Source organism: Acanthaster planci, linkage group LG03 (genome assembly GCF_054643075.1).
Source record: "Acanthaster planci isolate LZ-2023a linkage group LG03, COTS_SCS, whole genome shotgun sequence".
Taxonomy (NCBI): Eukaryota; Metazoa; Echinodermata; class Asteroidea; order Valvatida; family Acanthasteridae; genus Acanthaster; species Acanthaster planci.
This window is the reverse complement of record NC_141779.1, coordinates 17,539,942-17,563,485: the sequence shown is the minus strand read 5'-3', so window position 1 is coordinate 17,563,485 and position 23,544 is coordinate 17,539,942. Positions and strand designations below refer to the sequence as shown.

Here is a 23,544-nt window from a genome sequence, read left to right as displayed (position 1 = left end):
AATCTGTGGAGGTATGACATGACAAGGGAACAAATTGGCAGGGGCACAACTGTCTTCTTTAGGGCAGAGTTGATGGCTGTACAAGTTGGCTAAGGGGTTTGAGGTGACTTGAAAGTGTTATTCTTTCATTGTGTACAGATAACTGGTCTGCTGGTACAAGATTACTCCAAGAGACCCAGCCATTGGGCCTCTGTCAAGTCCTTGTCTGATTGGTTGACGGAAGAGGGTGTGCCAGCACTTTATGGCATTGACACCAGGATGTTGACCAAGAAGATCCGAGACACGGTGAGACAGGACACTTTGTGAAGTCTGTACGTTATCATCCAGACAGAAAAACGAGTTAACCTCAAACTTAATAATGACTCAACCTCAGACTTAAAATGAATTAAAACCCCAACCCCCAAGGGCGTACGTAAAATCACATTGAAATTGGAGGATTTGAGACTGTTAGTGTTAACCTCAGGTTTAAGTGGTTGCTCAACAGACACCAGTAAATCCTGGGTAAAGATCATTTCAGCGGCCTGATAATTGATTTGAAGTCTTTTTGTTTATCTCAGGGTACCATTCTTGGCAAGATTGAGTTTGACGATCAGCCCATTGACTTTGTGGACCACAATGCAAGGAATCTGATAAGTGAGGTGTCCACGACCGAGACTCAAATCTTTGGCAAGGGTAACCCCTACAAGGTCATTGCAATCGACTATGGAATCAAGAACAACATCATTCGCAGCCTTGTTAAGGTATGCTTCATATTCTGGGCCAAGGTCCAAAATGTTATGTTCAAGTAGTTGATAGAGTGTTCACATGTGATTTTGGCTCAACGAGTGCCATTTTTGGGGGGAGGGTACTTTCTTGTGCGTGGTTCTGACTTGAAATAGGGCAATAATACCAACAAAGGGCTGCTAAATGATAGTAGGCAACCACGAGACAGGTCAATAGAAAGGAAATAAAATCCCTAAGCAGTTAGTGTAAAAAGGTGTTCAGTTAGACAAATTTGTTAACTCTGGTGATAAGAAATAACACAAGTTAAATCGCTGAAACAGCCTGAGTTGCTTAGCAATGTTATTTTTATTTTGTTTCCCAGAGAGGTGCAGAGGTACACCTGGTTCCATGGGACTACGACGTGACTAAAGACACCTATGATGGCCTCTTCTTATCAAATGGTCCAGGTGATCCAGCCCTAGCAAATGCAGCCATTGAAAATCTGAGAAAGGTATAAAAGCTGCGTCAGGAACTGTGAAACAACCAGATTTCTAGAAAGCAAGAATATGCCAATTTGGGGGGAGGGTAGAAGGGTGTCTAATCACACATTTGTTCAAATTTTAAAATTACCGTCTCATAATATGCTCCAGTGTCAAACCAATATTTCAAACAGGGGTTCTCAAGACTGTCTCTTGCCTTACCAGAAGTTACTGATTACTGTGACAGATAGGACATGTTTTTCCTCTTTGAACACACACCTTATACACGCTTCCCTTTGTGCATCAGCTGATATTTGACCAATCCTGACTCAATCCGCCTCGAGCTGAAGTGCACCCCCAATCGGCGAAAGAAAGACAGGTGGTTACAAGCGAGTTCTTGCACGCGTTCTGCGTGTATGCAAAGACCACACGTTCCGGAATAAATTTGTTGCGTATACCCAGCGTGCTCCGCGTCAAACGCAAATAAACTTTGGCACCTACGCAGTGAGTTGGTACCACAAGGACTGTCAGTTTCATTTAAAAACACGCCCTCTTTTGTTCCGCTCGGAACGGATTGTATAAATGTTGGACCTTGGTGATATGGATCCAATTTCACAGTGCTTCTTAGCACGCGATTTCATGCTTACAGAGGCTCCATGTCTTTCATGGAAACCGTAAGCAGTCAGCACAGCCAAAGGTATGCTAAACTCGAAGGAAAGATTTGCTTAAACATAGTGACGTACATGTAACAATAGAAATCTCTATGCCTGTGCAACCATGAGCCCTACCAAGCCAAGCGCTGCCATGAAAAAGGTTAGCAAATTTTTCTGCTAAGTTAAGCACGACTCCTCTGCTAACTGTTAAGCAGCTCCATGATACATGGCCATGGTCTTGACCGGTAAGTATGCCTCCTATAGTGTTTGCAGAAAGATTACAATAATTTGCCATTTTTCCCTCCAATAGGTGATAGAAGAAGACAAACCCAAACCAGTATTTGGCATATGCATGGGCAATCAACTGACGGCATTAGCAGCAGGGGCAAAGTCCTACAAACTGGCCTTGGGCAACAGGTAATAAAACCTCTTTGGTAATCAATGAATTGGATTTCAAGTTGAAGTACATGTGAATTTCTATGCATCAACGCTTTGTTTTGGTGTGATCCAGGGGTCACAATCAACCAGTGCTTAACATGATTAACGGCCAGGCATTCATCACGTCCCAGAATCACGGCTATGCCATCGACGAAGCCACTTTACCCAAAGAGTGGAAACCCATCTTTGTCAATGCCAATGACCACAGTAATGAGGTAAGTTGGCATGTCACAGCTTCAAAGGGTCCATAAAAAACATTGTTTCTATTGGAAACAGACATTCACATGTATCCATCTTGTCCGTGAATGTTGCAATTTTCAGTCTTCAGGTCCACCTAAATTCAGGATTTTTTCATGTTCTTCTCCAGGCATCCTCTTAGACACAAGAACTACATTGTATATCTTGAAACTTTCTTCCTAAAGTCAGTGAGGTGTGCTTTCAGCACGTTTGTGGGTGGCCATTCACACCCATGTTGTTTTTATAAACTGGCTAAGACCATTACTAGGTATGTACATGTACTCTTCTTGATCCGATTGCAGGGTATTATGCATGAATCGAAGCCCATTTTCACTGCACAGTTTCATCCCGAACACAAAGGAGGTCCTACAGACACAGAGGTATGGGAAGACATGAAATTACTGACTTGAATATTGGTACAATAAAGAGCATGTAGATGTAGATCATCATCCCAACTTTAACCTCATTTAAGGTCTTTTGGTCATACTTGAGAGTGATTTCTATTCTATTCAGTTCAAGACAGTTGACTCCTCATCTTGTTCTTTTTCTTATAGTTCATGTTTGATACGTTCATGGAGCTTGTGAGGACAGGACACAGTAACATCAAAACGGCCATCAGCCCTGTGGTGCCGTTACCGGAGCGACCTGTGGTACGTCCAAGATGTATTCCGCAATCCCAAATATCTGCCAACTGTGGTAGCATTTGTTCAAGTGGGACGGACTGTTCTCCACCAACATTAGCCAACAAACGACAGCAAATGACTTCTTAAATAGATCACATTTCCTTCCTACAAAATGATTTTTGTTTATAATTTTGTTTGTGTACTGCTGCTTGGGACAGTCGGTGTCTTAAGAAAAATAGTCAAATCATCAAATCAGATGCACCGTTAGCGAGTCACCATTTCAATTTCTTTTTCAAATCCTCGGTTCCATTGTAACTGATACAGAAGATCTATACATGCAGCTCATGATGTTAATTCTGTACATTAATGCATTCATACAGTACAGACATGGATTGCTTCTTGTACATGGTATGTGGAATGGGAAAAGCAGCGTCTGAGTTTAACTGAGTTGGTGTAACAGTTCCCATCGTTCTCCTGCTCCAGGTTTCCAAGGTTCTTGTTTTAGGATCCGGTGGTTTATCTATCGGCCAGGCTGGTGAATTTGACTATGCCGGATCCCAAGCCGTCAAAGCGCTGAAGGTAAAAGTTGAAATATACTACAGATGAGCAGGGTCTCGTTGTCAAAGAAAAAGGAGCTCCGCCCCTTGACCAATTATTTTGGGTCAAACAGAATTTGGAAAACTTCAGAAAAAAATACATTTTCAAAGATTCAAAGGCTTTAGTGGGCCGGATCCAAAGAGTTGATTAGATTTGTCTGGTAAGCTGGTATCCATTTGATAAAAGTAGGTTGAACTGTCGTTCCCTTCAGAGCCTTTCATTAAAAAACTTGTTAATATTTGTCCAATAGCAGTGCAGTTGTCATCTCTAGTCCTGAGTAGCAGAGTGAGAGTTTCAAATGTTCAAATAGCTCATGGCTTGACTCAAGGAGCAATAACTTTTATGGACTTTTATTGGACTTATAGACTTGTTATGCACTTGAAAATTCAAGCAATGACCATTATCACTCACTGGACGATTGTGCCTGGTATCCATGGACAATTTTGTGCACAGGTTACCAGGGACCAGCAGTCGACAGATGGTCATCACTCTAACGCACCCTTTATTGGCAGTTAATGGGTTTATATGTTTCCCACAACAGGAAGAGAATATCCAGACAGTATTAATGAACCCGAACATAGCGTCCGTCCAGACCAACGAATACGGAGAGAAACAAGCTGACAACGTCTACTTTGTTCCCATTACCCCTGAGTACGTCATTGATGTCATTAAGCGTGAGAAGCCAGACGGGATACTGCTGTCCATGGGAGGGCAGACGGCGCTGAACTGTGGAGTGGAGTTATTCAAACAGGGTATATTCAAGGAGCATGGAGTGGAGGTACGTACAGATATTTATTTCCCCTCATTAAAAACCGAAATGTGGTTTCTTTTTTAAATGAACTTCATTCTTCTTAAAATTGATCAAAGGTTGGGCAAATTGTCCCTCAAATGGGTGAAATGTTGTTAAAATCAAAACCTTTTAAAACAGATTCTCTAGAATTGGGAACATAATTTATAGTTTACCTACAAAATCAGTGTCATACAGAAACAAATTTCTAGAAGTGCAAATAGACTTTCACTGTTTTTGAATTTTTCTTTTTTGACAGGTTTGAAAAACTGTTGTATGTGAATGTGACATTCAGTTGATATCCTTCGTCATGCAGGTTCTTGGAACTTCAATTGAATCCATCATGGCTACTGAAGACAGGCAGACCTTCAATGACAAGTTGAAAGAAATCGGAGAAAAGATTGCCCCCAGCTTTGCTGTTGAAACAGTAAGTAGTTCTATAAAGCACAATACTTGGTTGTACTACAGTCCTTTGTCATGAATTCCAGGTAAACATATGCTTTAAGTTTGAAAAACCCAAAGCTTGGTTATCAAGTACTGTTTCTACTCGACAAACACTGGCAAATTTCTTTCTATGGCATTTGTCACATTCAGTTGAAAAGTTGGTCACCTGTACTCCTTGGAATTTGCTCTTGAAGGGCCGTGCGCACAAAAGGGCTACACTATGTTGTCTGCCCATTTTGTATGTTCTGTTGCAATCTTATGTCAATTGCTCATCTTTTTTTTTCCAGGTTGAAGAGGCTTTCCAGGCTGCGGAAAAGATTGGCTACCCTGTCATGGTGAGAGCTGCATATGCATTGGGTGGACTGGGTTCAGGGGTCGCCAAGGACAAAGAAAAACTCCAACAGATAGCTACACAGGTGAGCCAATCTGGACTGTTGCCGCGTTTGCAAATTCATGGCAGGGGGGGTCAGGGGTTAAAAGCTTTGGCATTCCACGTTTTAAAATTGACAAAGGAAAAATGCTTTACTCAATCAGATTTCAACCTTGTATCAGCACAGTGTTTATCTGCATAGAAGCACTTTACTGTGTATTGTTATAGTTGTGGATTACTAAACTGCGTATTTTTTTATCCGAAGGCTCTGGCATTGTCTAATCAACTCCTCATTGAGAAGTCGCTGCTAGGTTGGAAGGAGGTTGAGTACGAGGTTGTGAGGGATGCTGCCAATAACTGCATCACTGTCTGCAACATGGAAAACTTTGACCCACTTGGTGTGCATACAGGTATGTACCCTTCTTAAAAAATATCATGACTCCTCCCACACTGTGCAAATTCCAGCGAATCAAACCTGCACTGAAGTTTGGAGTTTTAGGTTTTGGAATTTATGTCATAAAGGGACGGAGGGACTGACAAATTTTAACTTACCCGACTCAAATAATTTGCAGAACAAAGTGCTTCGATTCTATTAACCCCTTCGCACTGGGAACCGTTGACAGCCGCGGCTGTGTGTGAGGATTAGTGTATACCACACATACAGTCTATTCACCCTTCAGCGGCTGGTTCAGTGGGGCCTGCTGATGGACAAAGCCCTCCATTCAGGGCAGACCACAGCCCAGCAGTCACGGTCAAAAGAATTACCGGCGCGAAGGGGTTAAAGCAATGTATATAATAGACAGAGTCAATTTCAGATTTGACATTGCCCTGTTGTAGGCAATGTGTTCTGTGGCATTTTGCATTGCTTTGCACATGTCACGGGGCAAAACAGCTGATCTTGACTTATTTTCACTGTGACCACACTGAAAATTGTAACTTTGGGTTACGATATATGTTTTAATTATAATTTTTGTAATGTATGTCTCTGTTCCAGTTATAAATTTACAGTTGGCTGGCTTTTGCACACTGAAAGTCGGTGTCAAGTGATTAAACATGTGGTACATAGTCTATAAAAGGGGCACTTCTACGTCAAAGTTTACTCGTGGGTCAGAAACACTTCCTTGAAGCACAAAACACTCTAGCAGGGTTTATTCCTCAAATACACTGTTGTGAGTTGCAACACAGTGCGCATATCAGTTCTTGCACTGGTCCCACTAAGCAGTGCTGTTGCTTAGGTCAGACTTGCTGGGAGTTTCGATGTTCTGACGATGTGTTTTTCAACCAAAAAAAAGGTGACTCCATCGTAGTGGCCCCTAGCCAGACCCTGTCCAATCAGGAGTACCACATGCTACGGGAGACAGCTCTGAAGGTGGTTCGCCACCTGGGCATCATCGGCGAGTGTAACATCCAGTATGCCCTCCATCCCACCTCCCTGGAATACTGCATCATCGAGGTCAATGCAAGGCTATCTCGCAGCTCGGCGCTAGCCTCAAAGGCGACAGGGTGGGTCTTTTGGATGAAAACAATCACAATTGTCAGAAATTCGAGTTTGATAATCAAGGGCTTGCCTCCTGATTCGAGTTTGATAATCCAGGGCTTGCATCCTGATGATGTGAGACCATCAGAATTCTTTTTTACTCAGACCCTTCCTGTGTCCCTGTGAGGCGAGAACTATAGGAGCTTGGTCTGGTTCAACTCAATTTAAAAGTACTGAGTAGCAGGTTGAAGTTAAATCATCGTGTTACTGGAAAGAAATGTTGAGAAAATGTGATGGAAACTTCCTGTAGGATGAAGATAACTAGAAAAAATCAGCAACAATTTAAACCAGTTTTAGACAATGGCTCTGTTAGAGTCATACAAAAAAGAAATGATTGAATGATAAATGAAATGTAAATATGGTGTCTGAAAGTAAAAGGAATAATGTATTGCTAATGCACCTGTCAATATGAGTGTTGCATCTGCTGAAAAATTATTGGGTGTACAAACTTTGTGTTGCTTAATTCTGTGTTACTCTTTGTAGGTACCCACTGGCTTTCATAGCTGCCAAGTTAGCTCTAGGTGTTCCCCTGCCGCAAATCCGCAATGCCACAACCCAATCCACCACAGCATGCTTTGAGCCCAGCCTGGATTACATTGTGACCAAAATACCGCGCTGGGATCTGGACCGCTTCCACCACACCTCCAGTGTCATCGGAAGTGGCATGAAGAGTGTCGGAGAGGTAAAAAGTCTCAGTTACTCAGGACTCAATCTCAGTGTGACTCACTTTGCAATTGGGACCCTGACGTGAGTCATGGGTATCTTGCCTTGATACAGACTTTGTCCGACTTGGCCTTTGATGCCAATTCTGTGATGTTTGACTGTATCATGGTGACTGCACTAGAACTGGGGTTTGTTCTAAGACTGGCTGACTCAGAATGAGTCTGAAATTCAACATTCAGGACTGGGACTCATACTCAGTGGTAGCTCTGACTTGATTGCCAAAAACACCCAACAATCCTTGTTAACGAAACAACAAAAGAATTCTGGTTTGAAATATTGGTCGAGTCTTGTTGAAGCCCTAATAACCCATGCACCTCTAACTAAACTGATGAATCCTTTTGTGAAAAAAAGAAGCCTTGTTGACGCCTTGTACCATCTGTGAATGCTGTCTGCACTCAAGAGAAATTGTTCACAAAGACATCTTGCCTTTCATAGGTAATGGCCATTGGTCGCACCTTTGAGGAGAGTTTCCAGAAGGCATTGCGTATGACCCATCCGTCCATCGATGGGTTCTCTCCAAAGATGCCCATGGGAAAACCCTTCCCATCCAATCTGGAGGAAGAGATGATAGTCCCCTCCAGCTACCGGATACACGTCATTGCCAAGGTAACCAAACAAGTGAACCCATCCTTTCAGGACAAATACTGAGAAATCACCCCACTGACCAGCTCGTTTCCTCGGGTGCATATCTTGTTCTGCAATGAATCACCCAGTACTTTTTGACACTACACACAAATGCATTTACAACTTTTTAAGTAGAAAGGCTGTTATTCACAGAAACTTTCGGTTTCAATCAGGCATGCCCACATTAATAATGTAAAATGGTTCAGCGCTTGTGACTAGGCGTGAAATGAATTAGCAACTGGCAATGACTGTAAACAGATGTTGAAATTTTCATTCTGCAGTGAAAGAAAAGCAGGATTCACTCCCTGATTGACAGTATTTCCACGGAGACCATTCAAAATGTTCCACTATACTGGAATTGTACTCCTCCATTCTCATAACTCTGCTGATGGACTGTCTAAATATTGTGACCCACAAATGTTTCTGAATTGTTCAGTTGGGTGAGGCCAGTGTGACCGTTCAAACTCCTTGTATCGATTTTCTCCATGTACTGTCATAATTGCAGGCTCTTCATGATGGCTACACCGTTGACCAGATCCATGATCTAACAGCCATTGATAAATGGTTTCTGCACAAACTGAAGCGGGTCACTGACATTGACCATACTTTAGCAAAGCTTGACCAGTAAGTTCAACTATAGATCAATAAATTTTGCTGTGCCAAACCACACACAGATGCCAGAGTAATTCCCATTGAAACACAGGACAGGGCTCTGTGGCTCAAGTTGTCTTTTGATGTAGAAAAGAGATCACATCCTGCTTTCCAGAAGTTGCCCTTCACAAAGTGAAATGGATATACTGGGATGTGAACCTTCGACATAATAATCCATGCATCAGTAGTTTCACTTGGGCTTTCTTGGATGTGATATTTGATAAAACTTACATTTCCCTACACTAACCTGAAGCCAAATACCTGTTTGCATCGAATGTGGTTAAAACAACTTCTCACAAGTAGGAGCAGAGATGTTAACTTAATTGGACAGTTTTGTCCTTTTTTCATTTTTGGTTGGGCATTAAAAAAAAGAAGCTAAATCACTCAATGTTGATTAGATTCATCTCTCTGCGGTCATTCAGTACTCACCTTTTTTTTCAATTTCAGGAATTCAGTTTCGCCTGACATGCTCTTGAAAGCCAAGAAAGCTGGCTTCTCTGATCTACAGATCGGAAGCAGGCTGAAGGTGGATGAGAAAGAAGTCCGTAACCTGAGGGAGAAACATGCAGTCAAGCCTTGGGTCAAACAGGTAGGGGAGGTCATGACAACCACAAGCTCATTTGCACATTTGATATCTTTGGCTATACATGCCATGTAGGTCTCACTGGAACCAGACACCACTTTTCATTAATAGGTTACCCCCAGAAACGTTATTTCCTTGTATAAGCTAGCATAACCAAAAGTAAAGCCTTCTTATGACATTATTCCTCACAATCATATTTTGGGAAATTCTTAGCAACTAAAGAAAGAGTTAGTTGAAAGGAAACAAATCTTTTGCAGTTTCTATCTAGTTTGTAATAAAAGGTACTTCCCTTTCAGAAGGGTTGTGTCAGAAACTGAATGCTTTCAGGTATAAAAATTGGAAAAAAAACTGGTCCAGGTACCTGCTATTTTCAGTTGTATATCTTATATCAGGTGTCCAGGTACCAGTCTCAGCTCTAATTTTGCATTTTATTTGACATACTGTCATTGATCATAGATTGACACCATGGCTGCAGAGTACCCAGCTAAGACCAACTATTTGTACTGCTCCTACAACGGCATGGTGAGCACCAGACCTAAGCCTAAGCTTAAAGTTTAACAAATGTGATTTTCACTGCAGAATTCATTGGCTGTTTTCGGTCTTTTTAGGAAGCTATAAGAAGGACTAATTTATTGTGGACTTATCCTACAAATGTGCAGATGCACAGCACTGTCACTGTGAAGGAACAAACATTCAAAATTCATTACAAAAATGCATAAAGGAATATTTAAAAGGCACTTTAAAAACATACTTTAAGTAAGCTTTTAAAAACTGAGAGTGACTGGGCTGTCTGGAGTAATACTGCAGTTCATTCCATAAATGTACTAAAGTGGTGATCAAAACATCGACTTCACACTCGCCAGTTCTCAAAAATCATCGCTCTTATAAAAGAGATTGATCCCACATAAGTCTACCCGTGAACTTTCTTTCAGAATGGTAGCGTCTCATTCTCGGGGTTTTTTTGGTCTGGATACAAAGCACATTATCGTTGCTTTTGGTTTTTCCTCAGGAGCATGACGTCACCTTCAACGATCACGGTACAATGGTGCTGGGGTGTGGTCCCTACCACATAGGTAGGTCAGATGGTCTGGGGTTCAATTCATTATTTGCACTGTGTCACTGGGCCTGTAACTCAACACCAACTTCTATCCCTGCACCATGGATTAGAAATGTGTATTGGCTTTATCTGGGAAGTAACCTGTGATAGACTGGTATTCTATTCAGTTGGGGAGGGTTGAAGAAATCCTCTCAGTTGTTGAAGACAAGAGAATCTGTAATATCTTTCCCTGCCGGCTATTTGTATTTAACAATGTAGCCAAAGCAAACTAGCGCTATAAAGCCACCATAGCTAGATGTAGGCTTGCAGTCAAGTTGAAGGGCTGCTGTACATGATGAAAATGTCAGGGATGCTGGCTCAAGAGTTCCATGTCCAAAACGGTCCAAGAATACAATTTTATTGAACAGTGAACAAGAAATAACTACGTAAACTGGTTTTTGACTACCATGGCACAAGAATTTCTGAATTTCTGAAATTGTAACAGATGCAGGGTGTGGTATATTAACTAAAATAACTGATTCAAGTGAAGAAACGGCGGCATTGACTTACTCCAGTCCAGCAGGGCTCACGACAGCCACAGAGCGCAAGCATGAAATTCAGTGTAATTCTCTCAACCAAAGGTTTGCAAGAGGCATACTTTTCCATAGATAAATGTACGCTCCCCGAGCGAGCTCAACTCCCAGTCTTAGTCCCTAATTCCAGAATACCCTCAGTTCTAATCGAGGTGGGTCCCGGGCCTGAAAGCTTGATAAAATGGTTCATGTAAATCAGTCATTAAAATACTTGAAAGTTTCAAAATTCCCCTGCACCTAGAGTCTGTGTTCAACACAAGTAAAAGGACATGCGGAAATTCAATGTGTGTGGGTGGTTGGACTAGTCGATGTCATTCACAAAGGGGGAACCATAGCTGGACTATACCTTATGAAGGGAGTTGGGAGATTTTACCACAGTGCACGTGAAATAATGTTCTATTTTACCATCATACTATTTGAAATAATGTTGCTGTAGTAATATTGACAAGAACCCTCTTTCATAAAGTATGTTGCTATTCACCAAAACAGTACTACATGTACTTTGCAGGGAGCTGGGTTCTCCAATTCGTCCCAACTTCACAGAGATATTGAAATGAAAATTAATGCTCAGCAAATTTAATTGCTTAGAAAAAATGGTTGGTATCCAGTCACAAGGAATACACAATATATGACATTTTAGCTAGTACTAAACTGTTTGTGTGCATAGCACATTTTCGTGCTTGGGTAGTCTATGACTTGCTGATGCACAAGATAAGCCATTGGTTTTTCATGTCGTTCACACCCATCAAACTCCTAGAGAGAGACTGCTGGTATGGACTCTGTTTTGGAAGAGTGGATGGCAGTGTGTGACCACACAAGATCCAAGAGTGCAGAACACGGCACTGATTCATGTGACTAATTTTCATCAGAATGAGCTGAAACACGCAGTGTCTTAGCATGGGTGTCACTTGCAAGGTCACAGTGCCTCTTCATCACTGTCACTGAGTCCTCAGACTGACAAAGGAAAGAATTTTGGAAATGCAAACGGACATGGGCAATCTGAACTAACAAAAGCACAAACAAAGTGTCGGTGATCTTTATGCATTGACACCGTGGGATGCAAGCAAACAAATCATCCAACCCAAGCCATTTGCACACTGGCCACCTCCACTCCAGGACATTGAGAGTGTGTCATTGTTTCTCTTGTTCACACGGTAGGCAGCAGCGTGGAGTTTGACTGGTGCGCGGTGTCCTGCATCCGCTCGCTGCGGGAGATGGGCCAGAAGACGGTGGTGGTCAATCACAACCCTGAGACCGTCAGCACAGACTTTGACGAGTGCGACCGGCTGTACTTTGAGGAGCTTTCCAGGGAGAGAGTTCTCGATATCTACAGTCAGGAGGTGGGTGAAGTCACTGTCATCCTTTCTGTGATAATTTGAAAAAAGGGTGGCATAAAGAAGGAAAATATGATAATTCCATTCTTTGGATCATCACCTGAGAGTGTCCATATGTAATATGTTTGCATCTAAGCATGAAAAGGGCATGGCCTGTAAGAAAAAAATGTTTCTGATGATTACAGCAGTAGTTTAAGAAGAGAAACAAACAGGTTTTTAAATTGATTGAAGTCAGTGTGTTAAATATTGCAGATATATACTCGTTGAGTCCTGTTCATAGTTGACTATTCCAGTACAATCTTGCTTTACAGAAAAGCACTGGGGTGATTGTGTCTGTCGGAGGCCAGATTCCTAACAACTTGGCTTTGCCTCTGTGGAATGACGGAGTCAACATACTGGGGACAAGCCCGGTGCAGATCAACAAAGCTGAGGAGAGGTAAAGTAACTTTGTCAGTTTGGTTGGTTTGAAGTGAGCAAAAGCTTGGTGGTTATTATGTTCAATTCTCTGTCGGGCGCAGGTTAACCTGAGAAAGGGCGAGGAAAGGAATGCGGGTTTTAGAAATGACAGGAAAACCAGTACAGTAGATATGGGACAACATTGCACACTTTCATAAAAGCATGAAACTTGACACCGACAGGAATGCAGTGTATTAATGTGAAAAAAAACTTTTACAAATGTGGAACTATCCTAAATGTACCCTCTAGGCAGCGTGGCCACCATTTTAAAATAGGGGCATCACATGCCATGGGTCTATTTTGACCACCTTTCCTAAAGCGGGACATTTTTCAGAACCGAAAAGTCCAAAAACAATTTTCAGGATAAGGAGCCAATTTATGGAAAAGTACACAGTTCATCATTTTTGGAGCACATCAGCTAGATTAGACCATGCAGAACCATTCCTTTGCAGTTTAGGACTGATACATACCCAATCTACGTCATAGCTGTTGTAGACGTCAAACTTGAGTCACCAGAGTTTGAGATGTGCACAAAACGTACGCTCTCTAAAGCCTGAAAATACAGTAATTTTTGGGGGGTGAAAGTCTGCATGTACTTGAAAAAGAAGAAATTAATGTGTATCCATGATGTCTCCTTTCTATTAACAGGTCCCTGTTCTCAGCCATTTTGGATGATATCAATGTGAATCAGGCACCTTGGAGGGCACTCTCATCATTGGTAAGTTACAAGTAGAGTTCTGTAACTTAGAACACTGACTCAAGTCCAGGTACCAGACTGGAGGGAACCTTTTTACCTTTTAAGACACTAGAACTAATGTCAATGCTTTTTCTTTTTATGCCAGGACGAGGCTCTTGACTTTGCGGCCAGTGTTGGCTACCCATGTTTACTGCGTCCATCATTTGTTTTAAGGTAAGAATTTCCATTCAGTGAAATACTCAAACATTCTTTCACATGTTCTTACATGTAACTTACAGTTATTCTGTCGACCTATGAAACTCACATTCATCATTAAGTCATTCACAAAGATCTATATAATATTACATGCATCATTTCTTGCTTTCATACTTACCATGACTGTAAGTTACTAATAGTATCTGATGTCTTATCACCACCCTAGTGGCTCAGCAATGAACGTGGCATATGGCCCTGATGAATTGAGGAATTTCCTCGCCGCGGCAACCATGGTATCCCAGCAACACCCGGTGGTAATCACCAAGTTTGTCGAGGGTGCCAGAGAGATCGAGATGGATGCGGTAGCACAGAGTGGAAAGGTAAAAATATTGTAATTCTGGTCGTTTTCTGGATGTTTTCCTTGTTGTTACAAGTTGGCCTAATCGGTGGTATTTTTGACTTGTGATGAAAGGATGACCAGCCGTGTATTGTGCCGTATGCAAGATGGTTTATTGTTATCTATTCATGCAGTCATCATCCACTTTTTAATATTTTCGAAAACTTGGCCCATCTCATTCTTCCTTGTAGTTGAGCTTGTTTGTCAATTCATGATTTACCCTACAGAATCTGTACAAACAAGTTTATAAGGACTTTATTTGTTCAGAGAACCTTCAAATAGCTTTTCTGTTTTCTGTCCTTTCCTGAAGCCCCCAAACCAGAATAAAAATGACAACTTTCTGATACTCGCCGATGTGCATCATTGGGCCACAAATCACGAAAGCAACTTAACAAAATTGTAGGCCTGTTGCTATTACAAGCCAATGACCTGTGAGAGATTTCACTGCTGAATTGGTAAAACAGTCTAAATCTTCTTTCCGTGAACCCCCCAAAATAAACAAACACTTAACAGCATTGATTCAAGCCCTCATTTGTCCAGTAAGTTTTTTGTTAGATTGTGAACTATTAAGTTAATACACTGTCTTCTCTGAGACCTAGTGCCATGCCCTGTATGTCTCTGTTCGTGGCTCCTTGTATGCCCTCTTGGCTTGTCCATTTTTTTATTCCTTGACTAGGTTGTTGCGCATGCCATCACGGAGCACGTGGAGAATGCAGGAGTCCATTCTGGCGATGCTACTCTAATTCTGCCTCCACAGACGATCAGCGCCGAAGTCATCAACAAGGTTTGCCCCCAAAACCTCTTTAAACAGTCGATTCATCTTTCATTACTGCAAAAATGCTTGGTTTTAATTTTTTTTTATTGAAAATGAGTAGGGATTTATGGGCATGTTGCTGTAAGTTTTCCAGTCTTCAAAGATTACATGCATCGCCCTGAATCACAATTACATTCACATCACTTTTTGTGTGATTTGCATGAGTTCTGTAAATTCAGTACCCTGGAATTGCATTTTTTAAAAATAATGATTTAGTCATCACTACCGACAAGCCTGGATGTAACGTTAAATCTTCAAAGTGGAACATGATGAATTATGAAGATGTGTCCTTGAACTGAACTACAAGCATCCAAAGTTAGGTTCACACTGCTGTTACCCCAGCTTTGCTTCATTATGTCGACATACAGTTGTATTACAATTTGTATGGAAATGATTTGATTCGATAGTACATCGACTACCAGCAAGTGTTATAGTCGATAACAAGTTTTCTGGGAGCAATCCAATCTTGTTTACCTAGTCTACATTGACTTAGTATTTTGAATGAGTAGGAGTATGAGCAGTTTGACTCGCGTTCTGGTACAGGATGTGTGGACTCAGATTCTAGTCGTTTTGGAAAATAACTAAATATTTCCACCAACTGTTTTCATGCAAAGAGTTATGTTCTTAGTCAGAAATCAAGGTTCACCCATTTTTTTACTCAACTTTATCCACAGATCAAGGAAGCCACAGCTAAGATAGCTAAAAGGTTTGAAATATCCGGGCCATTCAACACTCAGTTCCTGGCCAAAGACAACGACATAATGGTAAACATATACTTTGCCCTAATGTTGTCCACAAGTCACAGATTTATTTCCTACTTTTTATGATATTGTTAACTGAGGATTCCTCTATACATTTAATTCAACCACTGGTTATCAACTGCCAGGATAGTGAAATTTTATTATGAAACTGATTCACACTTCAACTGTAACCCTCCAAAAGCCTTCAAAATCCACCAGGGAAGTTAGGAGGATTTTAAGGGATTGAAAAAGGTAGAGCCAGCCCAGTCAGGTTACTTTACATTTGGCTTCTTGTTAAAAGTCACAAAGAATGTGCTGTTGGATTCCTGCTCAGTGATTTCAGCAGTTTTAGTGAAGGTTTATAGCTAAAAATCCAAAGGTAGTTAGGTTAGAAGATGGTATACACACGTTGTGCATGGCTCAAATCAACTACTGTACACTGGCCAATCACTCTTGATAATTAAATCTTGTTGCAAAGTTGGAAACTGAAAATAGGATCCCCACACCATTCACCCTCCAATTTAATGACAGGTTAAAACAATACAAGAATATAAAAAATTCAAATTGTATCCAAATGCCTCTAGCTGTAAATTGAGAATATCTTTAATTTGTTAAACCCCATCTCGACCTCCCAGGTCATAGAGTGCAATCTGAGGGCCTCGCGTTCCTTCCCCTTCGTCTCCAAGACCATCAACTGTGACTTCATCGACGTGGCCACTCGGGTCATGCTGCGGGAGCCCCTGGACCGTACCATGTTGCCCACCTTGGACAACCCCTCCATCCCCGAGGGCTACGTGGGTATTAAGGCCCCCATGTTCTCATGGCCACGCTTGCGGGATGCTGACCCACTGCTGAGATGCGAGATGGCATCCACTGGGGAGGTAAGAAGTCAGATGCAAGATGAAAATTCAGAGATGTGAGGTTGACACAAAAAATGACAACCAGCCAAGGCCTTATCAAACTTTTAATCATCAGTGACCTTATCAGAACATTTCAATTTTCAGTGGGTTACTCACTTGTTATGTTTCCTTTTGAGAGAACATGCATTGTGTTTAATCTTTACCTTTTGTACACATTCAGTTGAAAGTGGGACGCAATCATTGTTTATTTTTCAATAGTTGTCATGTAATGAAGTTACAGTTATGATAATCCCAGCATTTAAAAGCATGTTAAAACTGCAAAAGCCTTATAATTTTACCTTGATGTCATTGCAAGAAAACAATGGAAACTTTACAACACTGCATGTTGTAAGTATTCAAGTGAAGAAGTTGTGTACTGTGTTAGCATGCCGTAGTGGAACTGTTGTGCTTAGAATGTGCAGATTTTTAGAACATGGGATTTTTTTGAAATGGACAGGTTGCCTGCTTCGGGCCCAATGTGAATGCAGCCTTCCTGAAGGCCCTGCTGTCAACAGGCTTCAAGATTCCCAAGCAGAACATCCTGATTGGCATCCAGAAGAAGTTTGAGCCGGTCTTCCTGCCGACAGCCCACAAACTTCACCAGATGGGATATAAGGTAGATCACCAGGCCACCAAAGGCCCAGCCTGGAAATCACAGGCTCTCATCAGGCTGACACATTAAAGCTTTTTTTATCTTCAGGCCACTTAACCAAGTTTGCCAGACTGGTAAATTGGCCAGGTAGAATCCACGCCTCAAGGAAATCTAATCAAGTCGCCGAGGTCTGTAACTTTTATCAGCAAGGATAAAGACAACAGAAATAATTGATCAAAAGATCCAAGGGACTTACAGATATACAAATCTAACCCCAAGGCAAGGAAATGTAGGTCTGCAAACTGATTCAGTTAAGGCTTCATGGCCACTGAATCCTGGTAGGCTGTGTCAGACTTTAAAAGTTTAGGCAAGAGATAAAACTAGCCACAGTAATCCCCATATCTTAACATCACATTGTCCGCATTTTTTGAAACGCGTAAATGGAGGCGCCATGTGAATAAGGACCCCTGAAATAGACCAGACCGTCTCACCTTGTGGCTATTCTCTTTGTATGTCATATAATTTGTTCTCTCTCTTTCTCTTTTTTTTTGACACGTTTGGATTTCAGCTTTTTGCCACTGAGAAGACCGCCGAGTATCTGACTGAACACAACATTCCGGCCAAAGTAGTGGCCTGGCCGCTGGCCGATCAGCATGAAAAGATAGATGCTCCATCTGCAATCAGGTATTCACATTTTTATGTATTCATGTCCTCAGGACAGTGTTTAGGAGGGGAACTTCTATGAGTCATTTGCTCATTCTTCCTGGAAAGTATCTTGTTGAACCTTGAACTGAATTTAAAATGATTGAAAATTGGCCTGAAGGTGCTTGCGGAGTGGCAACTGAAAAACGAGACTGGACTCACCGGAAAAGACTCCTGCGCTATGAACGTTTTTCCCCATGAAATTGTGGCACACAAGCAATGCAGAATTCAAGCGTCAGATTTGTTATAAATGCCACAAATGTTACACCCAAAAGTGAGCTTGGATTTCTTTCCTCTGCTTTTCTATTCTCTCACAGATTAATTCAGAGCAAAGAGATGGACTTGGTGATCAACCTGCCCAATAACAACACACGCTACATCCAGGACAACTACTTGATCCGACGAAGTGCCATTGATGCTGGCGTGCCACTCATGACAAACTTTGAAGTAAGCCACTTCAACTTCCAAGCACAAATTTATCTTAAAAACAAAAACAAACTTGGCCTCTTGTGGTCGTAGGAATTGCCAATCGTACATAATTTGTGGTGCCAATGCATGCCTTTCATTCGGTAATGCAAGAGTAATCAATTCCTGTATGTTTGGATGCATGAAGCATAAACTGACTCCTACACAGTTAGTTGTACACATTACCATTAAAACCCCAGCCACTTAGCCAAAGCTTAAGTGCTGTAGTAGCCCCAGAACAGTTCCCAGATTTCCAACCATGTTACTTAAGTAATCACAAATCAGCCTATCGGTAACACAACACTAAAACCTTCCCTACAGAAGGATTACAGTTGACAGACCCATCAGAAATCTCAGTATGTGCCGACATTTTCAAACGAAGAATCTGCGTTTGGAATGTAATAAAGCAAGTACGGCAAGGTTTAATTTGGGGAAGTATGGCTTGCTCCTGAAATGTTGGCTTATTGTGACTACAGTGCAACGCTGCTGTAACGAACAATGCTATACCGAACAAGCTGGTATACCAAACATACCCCTTGGCTCCCAAATTTCCCATGCACTTTTACTGAACACTGAAACTTTACTTAAAACAAAAGAAACAAATTTAGGACTGATGACAATGACGGGAAATGACTTACGAAAATATTGTACCTTCAAAGGAACAACAGCCACCATGCGGCGTAGTCTGTGTCCTTCATGGATACACATACATTTGTGTCCATGACCACCTGTCCGTGCACACACCTGTACATTCTTTATGTCAATTTGAGTGTACTGAGGGTGTTTCTTTCTTGTTTTCTGTTACCAAGATGAATTTTGTGAATTTTTTTCTGCATAAGCCTGCTTGATCTAGTTACCAGTTTGTGCTTTTCAAAATATTTCGCTTTTCACCTGTGAAGCCTAGCGACATGTTAAATTGCCGCTATGAGGACATTTTGTGCATGACGTTGTCATATTAAGTTCCGGCCAGGCAACATTTTGTGGACATTTGGATCCTGATTTGTGGCTATGGGCTCTGCCTGCTTCGCCTTTATGGGTACTTAACGTCCAATTTTCATGGGAAAGCTCTTTCTGTTGCTTTCCGCTTGAATTAAGTCCACGGAATGTCATTTCGCACTCTGTCCCCAGTGGCAATTCGCTAATGCAACATGTTTCGTTCCTGGCTCACTGTCAAGCCTTAATCCAGAAATATGTGCATCCATAAAATAAGTCCATTTAGTACTCCTAGGAGCTTGCATCTAAATGGAAAGCACTGATCCATCACATTAAGCTCGGTAAAATGTTGCATTGCACTAATGACTACTTCAGGAGAAATATTAATGAATATTTACAACTTTTCTTTATTTTAAGATTTTCTCTCTGCAGAAATATATAAAAAAAAATCTGTTATTTCAGCAACCTTCAAAAAGCTTCCTTGGTAACCTTGCTGTTACTGTACTGATTTAAACCTTTTCTAGGTACCCGCAAAGATTCCAAATTACTCATATAATTACTAGAAGAACGGTGCCCACATTTTTCAAGGATCAGTGTTTCCTTTGTCAATCTGGAGGTTTGATTTCACCTGTTGACTGAACATTTCCCAAAGGTGGCACTGATGATGTGGTAACAGTGCATGGTGTATCAAGCAGTCGGTGCATGTCCATCACTGGGCAATTTGTTTTGTTATTTTCATGGGATCTCTGTAAGATCCTTGTTTCCTTTCAATATTTCTGTTGGCCAGGTTAGCAAACTGGCAAACTAATATATCAGTTGGACTGTCATTTTGCAGAGATGGCATCGGCTTATTGTGCAAATATTCCGAGACTGTGTCATAACACTGATCTCCACTGGATAGCATATTAAGACTGAGGGCTGGACGTCCTTAGGCACCATCTTTGGAGTCTCAATTGCCTTTATGTGCTTAACAAAGCCTGACTGTGAGACTCAAAGTCTTCATCACAATGGACTCTCATGTCAGGACTATTGTGGGTCATTTTATCAGCAATTAGTTTATTTCTATTTATGCTAGCGATATTTAAATAAAGGTTTTCTCTACCTTTAATCCACAAATGATTTAGTTATCGCTTGATATTGCTCGAAAATGTGGAGAATTACAAATACCCAGAGCTCCTACGGCACTGAATATTGTGGCTGCCATCTTCAGAGGTCAAATTTAACCAGGGGCAGGGAGGCATCATTTGTTTGTGCACCGCAGCATCCAGTCACTGTATAGAGATCAGTGGTCCTGACGTTGTGCTGCACATGCTGTCCTTTCTTGATTGGCTGTTGTGGCTTTCCAATCCAGCATTTCCTTGGGATACCATTGTGCTCAGGGGTCAGTCATTAGATATACACCGTACATGTAGTCCTCACGAACCATCAAAATACCTTCAAAGTCTGCTTAGTACTTAAAAAATCTTCACTTTGTGAGTTAAGATCCATTTTTTTTATTTATCGGATTCGTTGAACTTGTTTGTTGTTCAGGTTGTGAAGCTCTTTGCCCAAGCGTTGGACCACGTGGGTAAGCTTGATGCCACGACCCTCTTCCATTTCAAGAAGCCCCGTCACAGTGTGATGAAGACCCTGCATTGAGATGTTTCAAGCGACAGGACATCAGTCAATCATCAATTATTAGGCTCTCAAAGTCCAACCCCTGCCCCCTCAGTCATCAATAGAAGGCACCGTATAACTTTGGTTACTGTGTGACTTTGAAGTACATGTGCTGGTGTCTGAAGCACTTTGCTGTTGAAGAGTCATAACAAATTTTTTTTTTTTTTGGTCAACAGAGAGCAGGTCAAAACACAACTTTAGTTTACAGGGAAAAGAGTTTAGGCGATCAGAAATATGTACATGCATTTGTGTAGCAACTACTGGTTACATGTTAACTCGGATACAAGTATTCCAAAATATCAACCGAATGTGAGGTCTGTATTTATTTTATTTATTTTTTCCAAATACATTTGTGGATGAGATCCATTTTATAACTGAAAACTGGGTTCAAAATGACCCATTAGGTCAAAAGTCGCGATCCTAAAGATATCGATATAGTGTCATAGAGAGTCATTGAAAACTTCTGTTTTCAAAGAACAGGGTTGAACTGTACGAAGTACACTAATACTATGGTTATCTTGGCGTCTATTAAAAAATTCATATTGCATAATTTTTACTTGGTGTGTAAGTACCTGTATCTGCTTTGTTTTTTTTTTTTTCACACTTACACTTTTCACCCTCTGTGGGTATCGGTGGAAGCTCTAAAGGCACTTAAAATGCTAGAGTTTGTAGAAAATATTAAATTTCATAGAATTTTAGATAGAGAGTAAAGGTTGTTGTGTTGGTTTTGGCAGGGGTGTGAGTGGCCACGTACTGAAAAGCTGAGAACAGCTAGCCAAAAGCTGCAATTTAAAGTTCCCATAAGTTTGTACATAACAAATGTGTAACAAATCTGAAATATAGAGTAAAAATGTAACCAAAACAAGCTGAAATAAGTTGAAAAGTGGAATTCTCACACCCCTGCTTTGGAAATGAAATCTTGGAAATACAGTTTTGAAATATCTTTGTTTGCAGTTTGAAATATTTCCCCTTCATGTTCTGGGCACTAACATTATTCAAATGAATTCAGACGAAATACATGCTGTTGCAACTGTTTCAAGTGACATTTAAACGTGTAAGTTAAACCAGCTCACTTTTGTATGAAAAGATCTTCAAACGCCAAACAGAGGAAAAGAAGTACAAAAATTATCTTCGGTATACTTAATATTCTCCTTTTGAGGCTATTGAAATTGTCTTTATGTGGCTCACTAGCGTCATTTCTTGAGGGAAAATTTATTTTCTAGAGAAAAAATGCAAATTGAAATTATATTTTTACAGTCTTGGCAGCAGAGCTGGGCAATACTCTTCCCACTGGTGTTGTGGTTAGCACACCGTCACCTGTAAAGTGAACGACCTCTTGCTTTTTATGCCCAAATTCCTTGGGTAGGCTACTTGTACAGATATTCATTATTATCGTCGTCAGAATCATCATCATCGTCAATATCATCATCATTATCATCATCGTCAATATCATCATCATTATCATCATCGTCAATATCATCATCATTATCATCATCGTCAATATCATCCCCAGCAAATGTCGTCTCACTGTTGGGTGAAGGCCTTATCCAGACTGTGCCAGGTATTTTTGTTTGGTGTATATCTTTGCCAGGCTTTTGATATCCCGCGTGGCTATCTCGTCTCTCCATTTTGCTCAAGGTCTGCCACATTTTCTTTTTCCGGGAAGAGGTTGCCATTCGATTGTGATTTTGCTCCATTTTTAGGTTTTGTTCTGCCGAGATGTCTAGCCCATATCCATTTTAACCTTTTTTGCTGTGACTGATGTATCATTGGGTTTTGTTTGATCCCTGATCCAGGCATGTATTGTGCTTTGTCTCTCCATACGTACCCCAGCATTACCCATTCCATTTTTTTTTTTTTGGCTTGTTTGAATTTTTTTTTTACTTTATTCAAAGACCATGTTTGGCTTCCATACGTCATGGATGGCATGGGCGTCATTCCTTTCCAAACGGCATGTTATTGTCCTTTCTGTGAGGGTATCTTAATGCATTCTGAAGGTTGTTCTTCCTGCGTTCTCCTTATACGATCTCGAGTCTGGTAACCATCTGGCCAAATTTCTTGCCCCAGGTGTATGTATTTGGCTACCGATTCCAATATTTCGGTTCCATTGTTTATTTCTTGCTGGCGTGCAACTTTCCACTGACATCGATCCCCGGTTCATCGTCTTGAAAATTTCTTGAAGGGCACCACAGAGAACTTGTACGACATAATATCTCCTTGTCGAACTCTTCTGATGATAAATTACAGCCTAATAAATTAATACATGCTATTCTACAGAGACAATTAAACAAGTAGATGGTATTCTTGTGATAAAACTTGTCTGAAGTTGTGTTGCTTATTATGTTGTATTTTGAAATACAATGTTAGACAGAAGCACCCCCGTTTAGAAAACTTTTCTGATGTACAGAGAATTAATGCCCGATTTGCTTCAGCAGTTTTACAGAAGATCTTATGGCATAGCCCGGTTCCGGGTGACGGAAGGATTCCTTAATAATGACATTTATGTTGAAATAACATGTACATGTATACAGGAGTATGTACTTTTGGAAACCATATTCATCATTCATTCTGTGCTCGTGTCACTCAC

General features: G+C 41.0%; 2 protein-coding genes across 6 annotated transcripts in view; one reads left to right on the top strand and one right to left on the bottom strand.

Moving 5' to 3' along the window:
• Positions 1 to 23,272, top strand: part of cps1 (carbamoyl-phosphate synthase 1) — a 37,336-nt gene extending 14,064 nt beyond the window's left edge. For 3 of the 4 annotated variants that reach the window (XM_087133973.1, XM_022253566.2, XM_022253574.2), the window contains 31 exons: positions 139 to 285; positions 558 to 740; positions 1,085 to 1,213; positions 2,145 to 2,251; positions 2,346 to 2,487; positions 2,812 to 2,889; positions 3,064 to 3,159; positions 3,616 to 3,711; positions 4,271 to 4,507; positions 4,833 to 4,943; positions 5,248 to 5,376; positions 5,596 to 5,740; positions 6,623 to 6,833; positions 7,351 to 7,549; positions 8,026 to 8,196; positions 8,720 to 8,838; positions 9,313 to 9,454; positions 9,905 to 9,970; positions 10,458 to 10,521; positions 12,236 to 12,417; positions 12,723 to 12,847; positions 13,516 to 13,585; positions 13,710 to 13,777; positions 13,986 to 14,139; positions 14,833 to 14,940; positions 15,645 to 15,734; positions 16,346 to 16,591; positions 17,067 to 17,225; positions 17,770 to 17,885; positions 18,221 to 18,350; positions 20,832 to 23,272. In XM_087133973.1, coding sequence (XP_086990099.1) covers positions 139 to 285; positions 558 to 740; positions 1,085 to 1,213; positions 2,145 to 2,251; positions 2,346 to 2,487; positions 2,812 to 2,889; positions 3,064 to 3,159; positions 3,616 to 3,711; positions 4,271 to 4,507; positions 4,833 to 4,943; positions 5,248 to 5,376; positions 5,596 to 5,740; positions 6,623 to 6,833; positions 7,351 to 7,549; positions 8,026 to 8,196; positions 8,720 to 8,838; positions 9,313 to 9,454; positions 9,905 to 9,970; positions 10,458 to 10,521; positions 12,236 to 12,417; positions 12,723 to 12,847; positions 13,516 to 13,585; positions 13,710 to 13,777; positions 13,986 to 14,139; positions 14,833 to 14,940; positions 15,645 to 15,734; positions 16,346 to 16,591; positions 17,067 to 17,225; positions 17,770 to 17,885; positions 18,221 to 18,350; positions 20,832 to 20,939 — 4,128 coding nt within the window. In that variant the 3' untranslated portion in view covers positions 20,940 to 23,272. Of the gene's footprint in view, positions 1 to 138; positions 286 to 557; positions 741 to 1,084; positions 1,214 to 2,144; positions 2,252 to 2,345; positions 2,488 to 2,811; positions 2,890 to 3,063; positions 3,160 to 3,615; positions 3,712 to 4,270; positions 4,508 to 4,832; positions 4,944 to 5,247; positions 5,377 to 5,595; positions 5,741 to 6,622; positions 6,834 to 7,350; positions 7,550 to 8,025; positions 8,197 to 8,719; positions 8,839 to 9,312; positions 9,455 to 9,904; positions 9,971 to 10,457; positions 10,526 to 12,235; positions 12,418 to 12,722; positions 12,848 to 13,515; positions 13,586 to 13,709; positions 13,778 to 13,985; positions 14,140 to 14,832; positions 14,941 to 15,644; positions 15,735 to 16,345; positions 16,592 to 17,066; positions 17,226 to 17,769; positions 17,886 to 18,220; positions 18,351 to 20,831 lie in introns of all 4 variants that reach the window. The other variant, XM_087133974.1, reaches the window with a different exon arrangement.
• The window catches only part of LOC110989314 (ribosome biogenesis protein SLX9 homolog), a 47,507-nt gene continuing 38,208 nt past the window's right edge, over positions 14,246 to 23,544 (bottom strand). For both annotated transcript variants that reach the window (XM_087133975.1, XM_022253625.2), the window contains one exon: positions 14,246 to 16,583. The gene's annotated coding sequence lies outside the window, so the exon portion shown is untranslated. The remainder of the gene's footprint in view (positions 16,584 to 23,544) is intronic.